The 12,799-nt window shown below is 33.9% G+C and overlaps 1 protein-coding gene across 1 annotated transcript in view; it reads left to right on the forward strand.

Annotated features, from left to right (window-relative positions):
- SMCHD1 (structural maintenance of chromosomes flexible hinge domain containing 1) overlaps window positions 1-12,799 on the forward strand; it is a 69,864-nt gene that overhangs the window by 32,484 nt on the left and 24,581 nt on the right. The window contains exons 20-29 of the mRNA XM_063395869.1: window positions 1,757-1,901; window positions 2,115-2,211; window positions 3,767-3,839; window positions 5,814-5,953; window positions 6,940-7,074; window positions 7,899-8,126; window positions 8,776-8,924; window positions 9,640-9,728; window positions 10,931-11,049; window positions 11,699-11,866. Coding sequence (XP_063251939.1) covers window positions 1,757-1,901; window positions 2,115-2,211; window positions 3,767-3,839; window positions 5,814-5,953; window positions 6,940-7,074; window positions 7,899-8,126; window positions 8,776-8,924; window positions 9,640-9,728; window positions 10,931-11,049; window positions 11,699-11,866 — 1,343 coding nt within the window. The remainder of the gene's footprint in view (window positions 1-1,756; window positions 1,902-2,114; window positions 2,212-3,766; window positions 3,840-5,813; window positions 5,954-6,939; window positions 7,075-7,898; window positions 8,127-8,775; window positions 8,925-9,639; window positions 9,729-10,930; window positions 11,050-11,698; window positions 11,867-12,799) is intronic.

Consider the following 12,799-nt stretch of genomic DNA (forward strand, 5'->3'; position numbering starts at 1 on the left):
TTTCTTCCACAAAATGAGAGACTTTGAATGCAAATTCTTGAAGGCAGAAAAGAGTTCTTTGTATATAGCATATTCTTCTAGAAGCTTCTGCTTATTGGCAGAGTAGAAAGAGGTATTCTTTTATGACAGTGAAGGAAAATAATTGTTTGGCATTACTTGAAAAGAGTAGTTATTTAAATATATGTCTGAAAACATGCCGCTGAAGGCTCAAGATATTTCGGTGAACTTGGAAGAAAAGCAAAGGAAATAAATCTTGTTCTCTGAACAAAAATGAACCTTGTCTCCTCTTTTATCTCTTTATCAAAGTGAAAAGAGAATGTTATTACTTTCCAATAGCAGTGTGGCTTCCCCCAGTATGGCAGCATTCAATTAAAGATTCCTTTAGCTATAACAACTGAAATGAACAAATCTCATTGGAAAGGAATAAAAATTTTGAAAAATCTATTTAGCTAATAGTATGGCCCATTTAACACAATGGATACCAGAATCAGTTTTAGCTCTCTATTGCTGCTTTTTTATTTAATCAGAAGATAATTCAACATTTTAAACACTGTCAGTTTTTAAGTGTAAATATTTCAGGTCTTTATTTTTGCAGTTGTGTTTTCTATGAGGCAGCCATAAAGCTTCACACTTGTTATTCCAAAATATTAACATTTGTGCTACCATTTGTGATGTAGATTCTAACAATCCAGAAAAGAACAGTCTAAAAAAGCATTTTTGGCTGAGAAACAAATTCTTTCTCTAGCAGCAGGTTGTCACTGAGTGCTTATAGTTGTTCTTGATAAGCTAAAAAATACCATAAATGATGGTTAAAACTTAGTCACTCTACAAGGTTTGTGGTTTTAGTTAAGAAATGTTCTTTTGGTAGTTACTCACTTTAATATTGTGGAAGTTATTCTTTCTCAAATCATTTTACAGTTTTATCATTCTCTTATGATGATAAATAAAGTTATAGACAATGTAAGGTTGAGGGTTTTTTGTTGTTACAACCAGTAATTAATTTTGGCTAATATAAGGTATCACCTCATGTGCAAAGGAAGCTCCCTGATAATGGGCACCTCTAGGTTTTAAAAATAGTTGTTAATTTCAGTTCAAAATTGTTTATTGGCTATCAATTTACCATTTAGCTCAGCATGCATTGCTTCTTTTTTCAAAGGACACTTGGTCAAGACATTTTGTTTCCACAAAATATGATTCTTGATTTACATGCTCCACTTGATACACATGCCACTTGTTACCACTGTTTGGTCTTGTTTGTTAGTACCTAATTGAAGACAGTCTAAATGGGGCCTGGTTTCACAGGAAAGATACACTGACATTTCTTTTTCTCATACTCATCATTACATATCTTTATCTCTTGAATTTGGGACAGTTATTCTTCCCAGAACAAAAATGTTCTGTTGCATGAATGATTTATTTTACTAGAATTAAAGCAATTAAATATTTAGGAGAAGCTGTCCACATGGAACTTGTTCACTTTCAGGTGCTGTATTGATATTTTGAATACTTTGGGAATGTTGACTATCCCATTCTGTTTCTTACACTGTGGTCTCCTGCTGTTATATTTTAACTATTGTTTTTATTTTAGTGTAAGTTAAAAAAAGAACATCAATCAAAGTATAACTTTGGTTATAACAGTATTCTGAACAGCCTGTTTACTTTGCATCTGAAAACCGCTTAATTGCAGCCTTAATCAAGAAAAAGCAAAGGAGCACACATAATTATTTCTAAAAAATGTATTATTCTTTTCTCTTAGAGGGCAAACCAGAGAAATTTGTGGTGGGTCTCTTGGAGCTTCCTTTTCGAATCGGAGTACCTTTTAGCATTCCTTTGGAACTGCAGGATGAATTTGGTCATGCAACACACTTGACAAATCGCATTAAACCAGTTCTGGAAGCTAGGTAATTCAGCCATCTTTTTTTTTTGCTCTTTCTTCATGTGACAATAATACGACAATCATATAGAGTTTATCTGAATGATATACTGGGAATCTTTCACATAAATTAAGTGATATTTGTGCTTTTATTTTCATAATATCTGAAATTATCTTGTATATTAAAAAACTGTGTTAGTTTTTAAATTGATTCTCTTGTGTTTTCTGTATATTTTTCTAGTGGATTAACATTGAAGCATGAAGACATACCTGTGGCAGCAAAGTGTGTCATTAAGGGTGTTACTGCTAAAGGCTGTGTAAATAGTTGCCAGGGCAAGGTAGGCTTAATAAATTTAAACTTGAAGTAACATATTTAAAAAAAAAAAAAAAGGCACAGAGAAAATAATTTTTGTGTAAAATGAATTGCCGTATAGTGTTAGCTTAAGGTTGGTCTGCACTAATGGCCATAGATATTTCTTGGAATATTTTCAAATTATCTCTTAGAGCTGTATGTGGAGCAATTTGTATTTCCCATACCTGTGTGCATTTCAGCTGATGGGACTGGAGCTGGAAGGGCTGAGCAACATAGGGGTGTGTGGTACAGTGTACCCAGCACACCAAATCAGCTGTCTTAGTTTGAACTGCTGCTGAGATTGGTTTAAGCCAAATTATCCTGGTGACTTTTGCACTGAAAGATGATAGGGAGCTAAAGAAGATGAAATCTTCCATTCTTAGCTGAGATGATGAGTAGTAATAGCTAAAATCCCGGGTGTCTGTTTGAGCTTCTTTAAATGTTTCCACTCTTCTGGTTGCACTTCCACGGTGAGTATATTGTCCAAATCCAGCCTGTTACTGATGGATTCTCAGCACCTCGTCAAGCTTCTACTTTACTGTAAAACCCGAAATGTACATTGCATGCTAAAAAGATTTTTTTCATAAAACAGGTCTTAATGCTTTTGATAAATATAGGTTAAAGATTTTTTAAAATATTTTTATATTATTTATAAGGCATATTTACACAGTATTTTAGCCAGGTCCCTATCCTTTCATTTAGTCTCCTAGTCTAGCATAGTAAAGACAAACCTAGGAGATGAGATACCGTATTACACTTGATGTTGTTGCTTAGAAAATAGCAAATAATGTTGCTGTGGAAAGATTTTTAAAGAGGAGAAAGAGCATATACCTGCTTATTGAAAATTAAAAGGTGTTCAGTGTAGTAAATTTTGCAGGCAAAGTTTGGAATTTAAGGGCAAGAATAATGACACAGGATGGAATGCATTATGAGAAATAAAGTGTATAGGAACAAATGTGCCAGACTTTAGCAAGAGATAAATTTGGTGAGGTGCAAGACCAAGAATCATTTAAGGAACTTGCAGTACAGAAATAATATCGTACCATCATAATTAAAAAAGAAAGGATGTTACTTTCTTGCTATTATTTTTCATTCTCTGATTTTAATGTGAAAATTGGTTTTAGTGATACATATAAGAAAAATGGAATAGTTATTTTGCTTACATCCTTAATCAAAGATGAGATGGACAGTAGTAGTGGTGCCTTGCTAAGGAACAACAAACACACAACTTGCAGACCCTTTCTTTGAAATTTTTTTTTTGAACTCCTATATTTTTCCCCATTAAAACTAAAAGTTATGATAGCTGCTTTTCATGGTTTCAGAATCATGTAGTTTAACATACAAATCCTGAATAGTCTCTGGTTATAATAACATGGAAAAGACAGACTTCAGTACAGGGGGAAAAAATTTTTATATTTTGTAGACCTGCAAGATAATTTCTAGGGACTTCTTAAATTAACATATATACAAATTGACATGATTATCTGAGATTATTGTATGGTTTTGTTTAAGGTTAATAATTAAAATATTCTTTTCATTAGAACTTTAATCTGAAGATTACTCTTCCTGGTTTGAAAGAAGATACACAAGTCGTTAAAATAAGATTGCAGCCTGGTAAGTATCCTTAAAATATTTAGTGAAATTCTGTTAAATTTCATTCTGACACTATTAACGAAAGCTTCTCCCAAGAAGGTAATATACTTAGTGAGGTATAAAAAGGGATCCAGGTGATGACAAGAAAAGAAATAAAGCCAAGAGCATGTCATTCTTGGTAGGAATATCACTGTACTCTCAGCCCAATCTTATCTACTATTCTGGGGGCTGGAATTTTTGTCTGCTTATTTGAGACACATTTTTCTCTTTTAATTACTTTAAATCTTTTTCTAATCTAGCACCATTGAACGAATGAATTTCTTATCTGTTACATTCCCCTGTGGGAATGGTTTCTCCCCCCTCAGGGACCCCTAGAGCTTGTACCATGTAATTTGACCCTTCCTTCCCTTTCTGACCCCATTGGCTGTGTCCCAAACTGCCCCTTCCTGGCAAGAGCTGAGAAAAGATCCTCTCCCTCTGTGACTGCCCTCTTTCCCTCTGGAGACCACCTGGAATAATCATCTTACTGCAGCTGAGGGTTAGAGCCTCTTTTGAGTCCTTTATCCTGTCCATGAAATATTCCTCCAAAGCCTCTAAAGGCCTGAGCTAGCTTGGAACTTCGGAGGGGTTAAAAAGGAGGATTTGTTTCACTTATCTTCTTGTTTTTCTTTAGCATTAAGACTTTTAACCTGTACTAATCGGCATTGAAAATTAAGTGTTCTCCCTGCATAAAATGTCTTATGAATGAATAAGTGCTCATTCAGTTTCTTACCTCAGCAAAGGGGGATGCTTTGGCAATTGAATTGTGTTTGAAGTTTTAATGTTACATGTTGGATTTATCATAATGCAAGACAGGAACATGGAGGTCTTTAAGGACGCTGCCCTTACCAGAATTTTATGTTTTGTGGGTGTCTTGATTCTGAGGATTCCCTTACATGAAATCTGTTATCCCTTGTTATGTGGGTTTTTCTGAAATTGGGATATAAGGTATAGTATGAAAGCTAAGTTTGTGCTTCCCAGATTACCAAACTTCAGTCTTGCCCATCTCATTTTGTAGAGATATTGTCTACTACTTTCTAGGACCAATAATGCACAGTTTAGTCCATTATTCTTTATCTTTTGAGGAGTTAAGGGTTTATGTGGAAAACAGTGAAATGATTAGTCTTGAGACAGACTGTGTTCTGTGTTCCTGTTATTCACCTTGGACTGAAGGCAGCTTCATCCTTCATTTTGCTTTTGACAATGTACAGATGCTTCACTACCTCTTTCTTCTCATGTGAGTGATATCCTTGGCTTTGTAAGCTGATTTTGAGGAGGGAATAATAAAAGCTATTTCAGTCTCATTTTTCAACCAGTGAGTTTGAAATAGAAGTTTTATTAATAAATCATGCATAAAGGATGCTTCTGAAAAATTGCCTTCTTTGTTCCTTCAGAGCCTGTCTTTTAATAGTAATCTATTACTTCCTTCTCTTTTTAAAGACTGATAAAATAATTATGTGTTCCAGGAGATAGACTTACTTGAATCACTTCACTTTATTATCTAAGTAATGACAACAAAATTTTCTTTTGCATTTCTTTGCATGCATATTGTGGCTGTGATAGCTTTGGCAATTAATTGGATATCTCAGCATTAATATTTTTGGGTTTAACGTGTCAGAAGAAAGCTCCAGGTTTCTTCTTTGATGAATGTGAATCCATATATTATGTAAACAGAACTATATCATGTTTTTACACGTTGTATATTCTGAATTTCATCATGTTTGTCTCAGTGTTCTCTACTAAAATAATTCAAAAGATAGATGGTATGTAGTGAAGGTGTCTCGAACTTTTCAGCATGAACCAATATATATACCTGAATTGTTTGAAATGGTTTGTTAGCAAAAATATCTTGGTAGCTTGGCTTTAGAAACTCTTTGAGATAGCAAAAACTGAAATTCGGTGTCTCACAATTATCTAAAATGTAACTATTGTTCTGCAATTGTGCATTTTTTACAGGCCCTCCTCGTCAATTGAGAGTAAAACCAGATTCAGAAATTCTAAAGATTGAAAATGGTACAGCTTTTCCCTTTCAGGTTGAAGTACTGGATGAATCAGGAAATATAACAGTGCAGCCAGAGTTGATTGTTCATTGTAAGGTAAACTGCATTTCATAGTGTGCCATAAGGATTTTGATTCTTGCTTTTTAAAGGGTTAGAGAAAGAATCTGTTCTGGAATCTGTGGAGAATTTAATATCTGTAGCAATGCTTTTGAAGTTTCTACAGCTTGCTAGCCATAACTGACTCTCTTACCTCTTATCTATTATGAGCCATTCAGTAAGTTTTAGAACCTCAGAAATGGAAGAGAAAATAATGTGAGGATATATATATAGGTTCAATTTTAAGGTATTTTAGGCCATATTTATTATATACAGTGCTAAAATTCGTTCAGAAAAATAACTTCAGAAAGCTTACTTTTGGTTTTTTTTTTGAGGTGAACATTCAAGTCTAGTGCCTAAAAGTAATAGTAGATAAAACTACCATCATAAACGCCAGTATAAGCTGGAAAGGGAATGTGTATCTCATTTTGACTTTAGGAAGTAAAAAAACTTAGCCTTTTGACCCTCTTTTTTTGACTCAAGAAAGTGACTTTCCCAATTCTAGTGAAATCCAGCAAGGATATATAAAATTGTTTTCCCACTGCAAAATAGTCTGCATTGCGTTTGCACTTTGTGTGTGTACACGCTCTTCCTGTAGACTGGATCTGCGGTGATACGACAACGTGTTGAACGTGATTTTTAAATTCCTTTAATGTGTGATGTTTAGTAAATTCATGAAAAGGAAGTTTACTTCATGAGTTAATTGAATTTATTACATGGCAGAAGAGTCTAATTATTTTGTGTTATTAAAACAAATGAATAGTTAGTATGTTTTATTTCTATAACTTACTCCTTTCTCCCACACATCCATTATTGCCTGCTGAAAAATACAGATGTTGGTCTTATAGTTGTTGGAAAACAAAAATATATTGATTTTTTCTGTATATAATTATATATCTATTTGGACTTGTGCAAATAATAATTTCTGAAATGATCATGGTAGTTCTGTAAGAGAAACTTGATTTTTAATCTTACATTTTAAATAGTTTTTAGGTGCTTCAGACCTACCTGTGTATTCTGTGGATTGCAGTAATGGAGGAACAAACATTTTAACTGGTCCTGTTGTACATGTACAGAATATCAAGAAAGACCATATACTGAAAGCAAGGTTTGAAGTACCTGTAAGTGTTGCTTGGATTAACAAAAGATTGAAAAGTTTATTGTACTGTGTTGCCAGCATTTTTTATGAATAAGCTTAGCTCCCCCAAAGTTACTGGTTTAGGTATTATAAACGTCATAATCAGGTGACTATGCTTTTTCATCACTAGAAAATCATGAAAAAACTAAGTTTTTTTCCATTTTTTTTCTTCACTTCTTACTCTATTTGTTAAATCCCTGAGGTGTTTCAGAAATATGCATGTTTTCTGGGATTTTTCATCTCCCTTTTAATTACTGGATTGTTATGACAAGTTGCCCTCACTGCATAAACATTTAGTGTAAGAAGAGGTATGGCAATCAATAGTTTTTTGTAGCATTTCAGTTTCAAAGCTTACGAAGTATGAATTTTTTAAATGCTGCTGAATTTTTAAATTTTTTTAAATGCATTCCAGTTCTCTGGTAGTCAGGAGAGTCACGCTGCTGGGGAAAATAAGACCCGTGTGTGTTTTACCCTGGAAAAATCTATTAATAAATACTAGTATGGCAAGATGAATTATATGAAAAGATACTTAGGATTATGCTTAAAAAGTATGTTGTAAATTTTATGACCTACTAGTTGTGGAATAGAAAAAAATCTAATCAGCTAGCATCAATTCTAGTATCTGTTACAAGTTGTAAGTATGTTGGCATATCTTTTTTATTTACTTTTGACAAGTCAGGCTGATTTCATGTTTGGTCATACTTGGTAATCCTGAATAGAGCCATAGGCTATTACAGTGTTATGTGTATGCATATCTAAATTTAATATTTTAATTGTATGTCATTTTTTTTCTTCACCCATGAATAGAATTGCAAAGATGTGCCACCAGTGGAAAAGATTATTAAACTTCTTCCTAGCAGTCACGTTGCAAGACTACAGGTCTTAAGTATGAAGGGACAAAAAGCTCTTCAGATTAAAAATCAGGATGAAGTCTGTTGTGTTGCTGGCCAAGTCATGGACAAACTTATATTTCAGATGTATGATGAAGCAGAAAGGGAAATACCCATAACTGCTGCTGCTGCAGAGAAAATCAAGGCAAGTACTTCTGAGTAAACAGCAGCATAATATGGGGGAGAGACACAAAGCTGATACCCTTAAAATCCATGAACATCAGAGTATGAAGTAATTTTCCTCAAAACTGTATTAATAAACATGGAAACTTAACTCTCCTCTTAATAATTCTTTTAAAATAATTTTTTAAATTAAATGTTAAGTAATGCTTCAGGGTGATATTCTGAAAAGCGGGTTGTTTTTTCCAGTGCTTCTCCTAAACGTGTAAAATAACTATGACATAGTTATGATTCCTCGGATTAGGGGCCTTCCCAACATTTAGGAACTTTGAATAGGCAGGTTCTTCTCCATGAAGACTTGCTTGCCTATCTTATCCCCCTGTCTATGTGGAGCCTAAGACAAACGTAGAGATTCATCAAATACATCACACTTGTGTCTTTACTAACTCACGTTCAGTGAGGGAAACCTAATGCATGTTTTGGTCTGCTTGGGCTTTTTTCAATTGACTTTCAGCACACAGCATTGGTTATTGCTGGGAAATATCCAGGCTTTCCATTGAAAGCTGCTATTGCCTGTATGTTAGATGAGCATATTTAGAATGGCTACAAGATTTATTATGTAGCTAGTCATGTATAACTTAGCCTTTGATTAATTTATAAAATTTTAATTTTAGGTTAACTGGACACCTAAAATTGACAGAGAGCTGTTGATGCAGGGATTATTACCTGATCTAAAAGTACCAACTTCAGTTAAAGATGTACGTTACTGTCTAATTACTTACCTTGATGAGCATGTGTCTTTGGAGAGTGCATTCACAGTCAGGTTTGTTCATTTGATATATTTCCTTATTAATTATGTTATTGGCATAGCATTGTAGCTCTCATTACTTTGGGGTAGAACAAAAGTCTTTCTACAGAAGCTGAAATGATAAATTAACAGGAGAATGTAAGCTTGGGAAGTGGGAAGGGTTTGTGTAAATTTATTATGTGAGAACATTACCTATGTGAAAGACTCCATTGTGATATGCTTGCATCCAGCCCTGTAATCACTTGTGTGATCACATACACTGAAGAATATTATTGATGTTTTTGTAAACTTGCAGTAAACTTTAGCTCACAGAATAACTAGTTTTACTGAAGAGTTAGGTGAGTGGTGACTGAGGAGAAAGAAATACCACTGCAAAGTTAGTTCTCATCTGATTTCTTAGTCAAAACTGATAGGCTGTAAACTGAACTTTAAAATTACCTGTTTATCTCTCTTAGTGACTTTAAGACTTGTATCTTATAAAGTTTATTAAGAGGAATCTGATTCCAAATTACTTCAGTGTAATTTCATGTGATTTTAATAGGTTAAAATTAATTCACTGCACTCTGATGCTGGGGTAAATTTACAGCAATTAGTCATTTCACAAACGTATAGTAGGAAAATAAAATACACTACATGACCAAGCATTAAGATTCTTTAAGATATTTATCATGCCTGCTATTATGTTGTATTTACCTTGATGAGAGAAATAAGTAAATTGTCTTGTGCTCAGACCACTTCCTGATGAACCCAAACACATTAAATGTAAACTGAAAGGCTCAAACACACTGCAAATGGGTGAAGAACTACAGAGTGAAATTGGTGAGTGTTTGCATATTCTTCATTTTCTTCTAAGATACGTTTCTTATTCTTGGCAGTTTGTTAAGGCTGTTATATATACAGATGTCATCAAGAGTAAATTTCCTTAAACTACTTTAATATTAAAGACAGGTTTACATTCTTATTCACAGAAAGATGATTAGACTTCCAAATTGCCATTTTACAATTCTGGAGTCACTCTCTGATAAAATTTGCCTTTTACTTTGTACATAAGGATATTCATCATGTTTAGTTCAAATAGTTCATAGATTTTTGTTTAGTTCATGTATTTTGAAGTCTGAAAGGCCATAACAGCATTCAGACTATTGCTAAGGCATGGACTTCAAAGTGACACTTTTTAAGGTTAACTTTAACAAAGAGGAAGGCATGTTAGAGATCAGTCTTCTCATTGTCCTTTTGTTTCTGTATGTAGTATGACATAGTAAGAAATTAAAAATTCTTACCATATCTTGAGACATTAGAAGTTTGTGTATGAAGAAGACACATAGAGCTAAGAGGCTGAAAAACAGCTTTCAATTTTAAGATATTTTTTCCTTTAACTTTTTGGTAAGAAATAATCTTTTTATTCAAAAAAGTGAGAATCACAAATCTGGGATATAACTATATAGATACGTTTGGTTTACACCCACAAGACTGAAGGTTCTTAGTATATAAGTAGTTATATAGTAGTAGTATATAAGTATAAGTATATATATATATATATAAGTATAAGTATATAAGTATATAGTAGTAGTAGTATATAAAGGTTCAAAGTCTATAAAAACCTGAAGAGAATGTAAGGAAGTTGGAGCTGGGCTTTTCCTAGGTGTGTTCAGAGACAGTAAATAGAGGCCATGGGTACCAAGTGAAACACGGGATGTGCCCCCTGAACATCAGGAAACACCTTTGCTCTGTGAGGGTGACAGAGCCTCACAGTGAAAGTCTCCCTCCTTGGAGTACTCAGAAGCTGCCAGTCTGCAACTGGCTCAAGGTCACCATACTTGAGCAGGGGGTTTGAAACAGGTGAAATCCAGAAGTACCTTCCAACCTCAGCCTGTGATTTAGTGATAGTTATTTAAATTTTCTCTATATTGTATCTGTGTTGTGTATGTTTATATTCCATATGTTATATAATGTTTCATTACAGCAGCTGTTGAGGTAATCATCCTAATAATTGTTTTAATTGTCATCATCTTTTTTAACAGATATAATGATTACAGATCAGTTTGGAAATCAGGTTCAGACAATGACATCTGCATGTGTAAATTCCTTAGGAGTTTCTGGGCCTGGACTTGATAAATCAAATTTGAAAATAACTTGGGAGGTATTTATAAGATGTCATATAGTTTCTTTGTTGCATTTGTGTGGTAATTGTCTTAATTCTGTTGCACAGAATTGAACCAAAATTGTGCAGAGGTAGTCAAATTACACACTAGTTGATTGCTTAAAGCATTAAAATTGTATGACCCTGTTCTAATGAACACAGCTGCATCTGTTGAAAACCTTATCACTGCTGCAGCTATACAAGGTGGAGGCTAGTTCACTTTGTGCTTGAGTCAGGTTTGCTTTGTTTCTAGTTCATTGTTCTATATGTTTTCTTCTGTCTTGCTTTTAGTCTTTTCTTCTGTGTTTTTTTATGTTGGTACAGTTGATTTTAAGATCTTTTGAAGAACCTTGTAGAAAGGACTAGATCTATACCTTTTAAAATACACTGGATATAACCTGAAAAACAGGTTTCTGAGAAATTCTTGAGTTTGAAATGGGTCACTTCTTACTCATGAATTTCATTTAAATTTAACTGAGGGAGTAGAACTTGTGATTTAACTTTTAGTCCACTAAAGTTTAGTCCATTGTCTCGTGGTAAAAACACCAAATTGTATTTATAGCATAAATGCTAAGTGCTACACTGAAAAAATACTAATACATTTTACTTTATTTGTTCTTGAGAAAATCTTCTCTTTGTTTCTCAACAGGAAAGTACTCAAACAATGAAAGTAAAAGGTATTCGGTATAAGCCCTGTTTACTGGGAAGCAAAGAATTGTGCTTTGCTTGGCGTGAATTTTCTGATTTTATCAGAGTGAATTTAGCAGCAGGATACCCAGCTAAGTTGCAGTTTGTGGATTGGCCAGAGTTAGAAAAGGTAAGTTGAACAATTCTGGTTTGAAAAAAGCAACATGGTCTCTAGTCAGGTATTTTAATTCCGTTTTTCGTGCAGTAGCTAACTACAGTAGGCTTTTAAAAGTAAACTTACTTTGGAGTAATCTAACTCATATGTATATGTTTACAACCTTAAATATTGTAAACTTTATTCTGCCCCATTTGCCTTTCTACAGATAGCGTAACTTTTCTTTGGTGCAGTAATTCTACTGTGGGCTGGATCCTGGCACCCATTTTTTACTGCTGTTTCCCAAAGATATACAATCCTTAGTGGTAGTAATAGCTGGATCATCTCTCCATCTCTTCCTGGAGTTTTTTGATGTTCAGGATGTAGGATGGCAGTCCTAGGTTTACAAGTATTTACTGTCAGAAAGTAAACACTTAAAGAGAATAGAGTACAGGACTTAATGGAAATGGCTGGAAGTTTTTGGTACTGTACATCTATTTGCCTTGGTTTTTTTAAATTATTTTTCAGTGTTTACTTTGGCTATTCAAATGGTAGGGCTTACATTGCTGCAGAAACCAGAAATAGAAAATTAAAAGCAGAAAAAAAAGAAAATTGTATCTCTGACTAGAGGACAGGAATCAAGATCGGTGTTTTGGGAAAATGAAGAAGGAAGTTACTGAAGAAAATGAAATAAAAGGTTCAGGGAGTAGCATAACTATTTATGTTCTCTAGGCAGCTGTTTTAGTATATCAGAAAATCCATAGCTTTTCCTACAACAAGAACATTGATAAGGCCCTTCAGAACCATGTCCTTCTGTTTAGTCACATCAATGTGAGTAAGCCATGCCATTTAATTCAAGTAGTGCATTTTAATCTAACAGGAGAATATAAACAAACTCTAGAAATACATTCCTGCATACCATTCAGTCACAGTCTAGCTGCTCTGGGAGACATATAGTATGGAAAAGGT

This window comes from Prinia subflava, chromosome 1 (genome assembly GCF_021018805.1).
Source record: "Prinia subflava isolate CZ2003 ecotype Zambia chromosome 1, Cam_Psub_1.2, whole genome shotgun sequence".
Taxonomy (NCBI): Eukaryota; Metazoa; Chordata; class Aves; order Passeriformes; family Cisticolidae; genus Prinia; species Prinia subflava.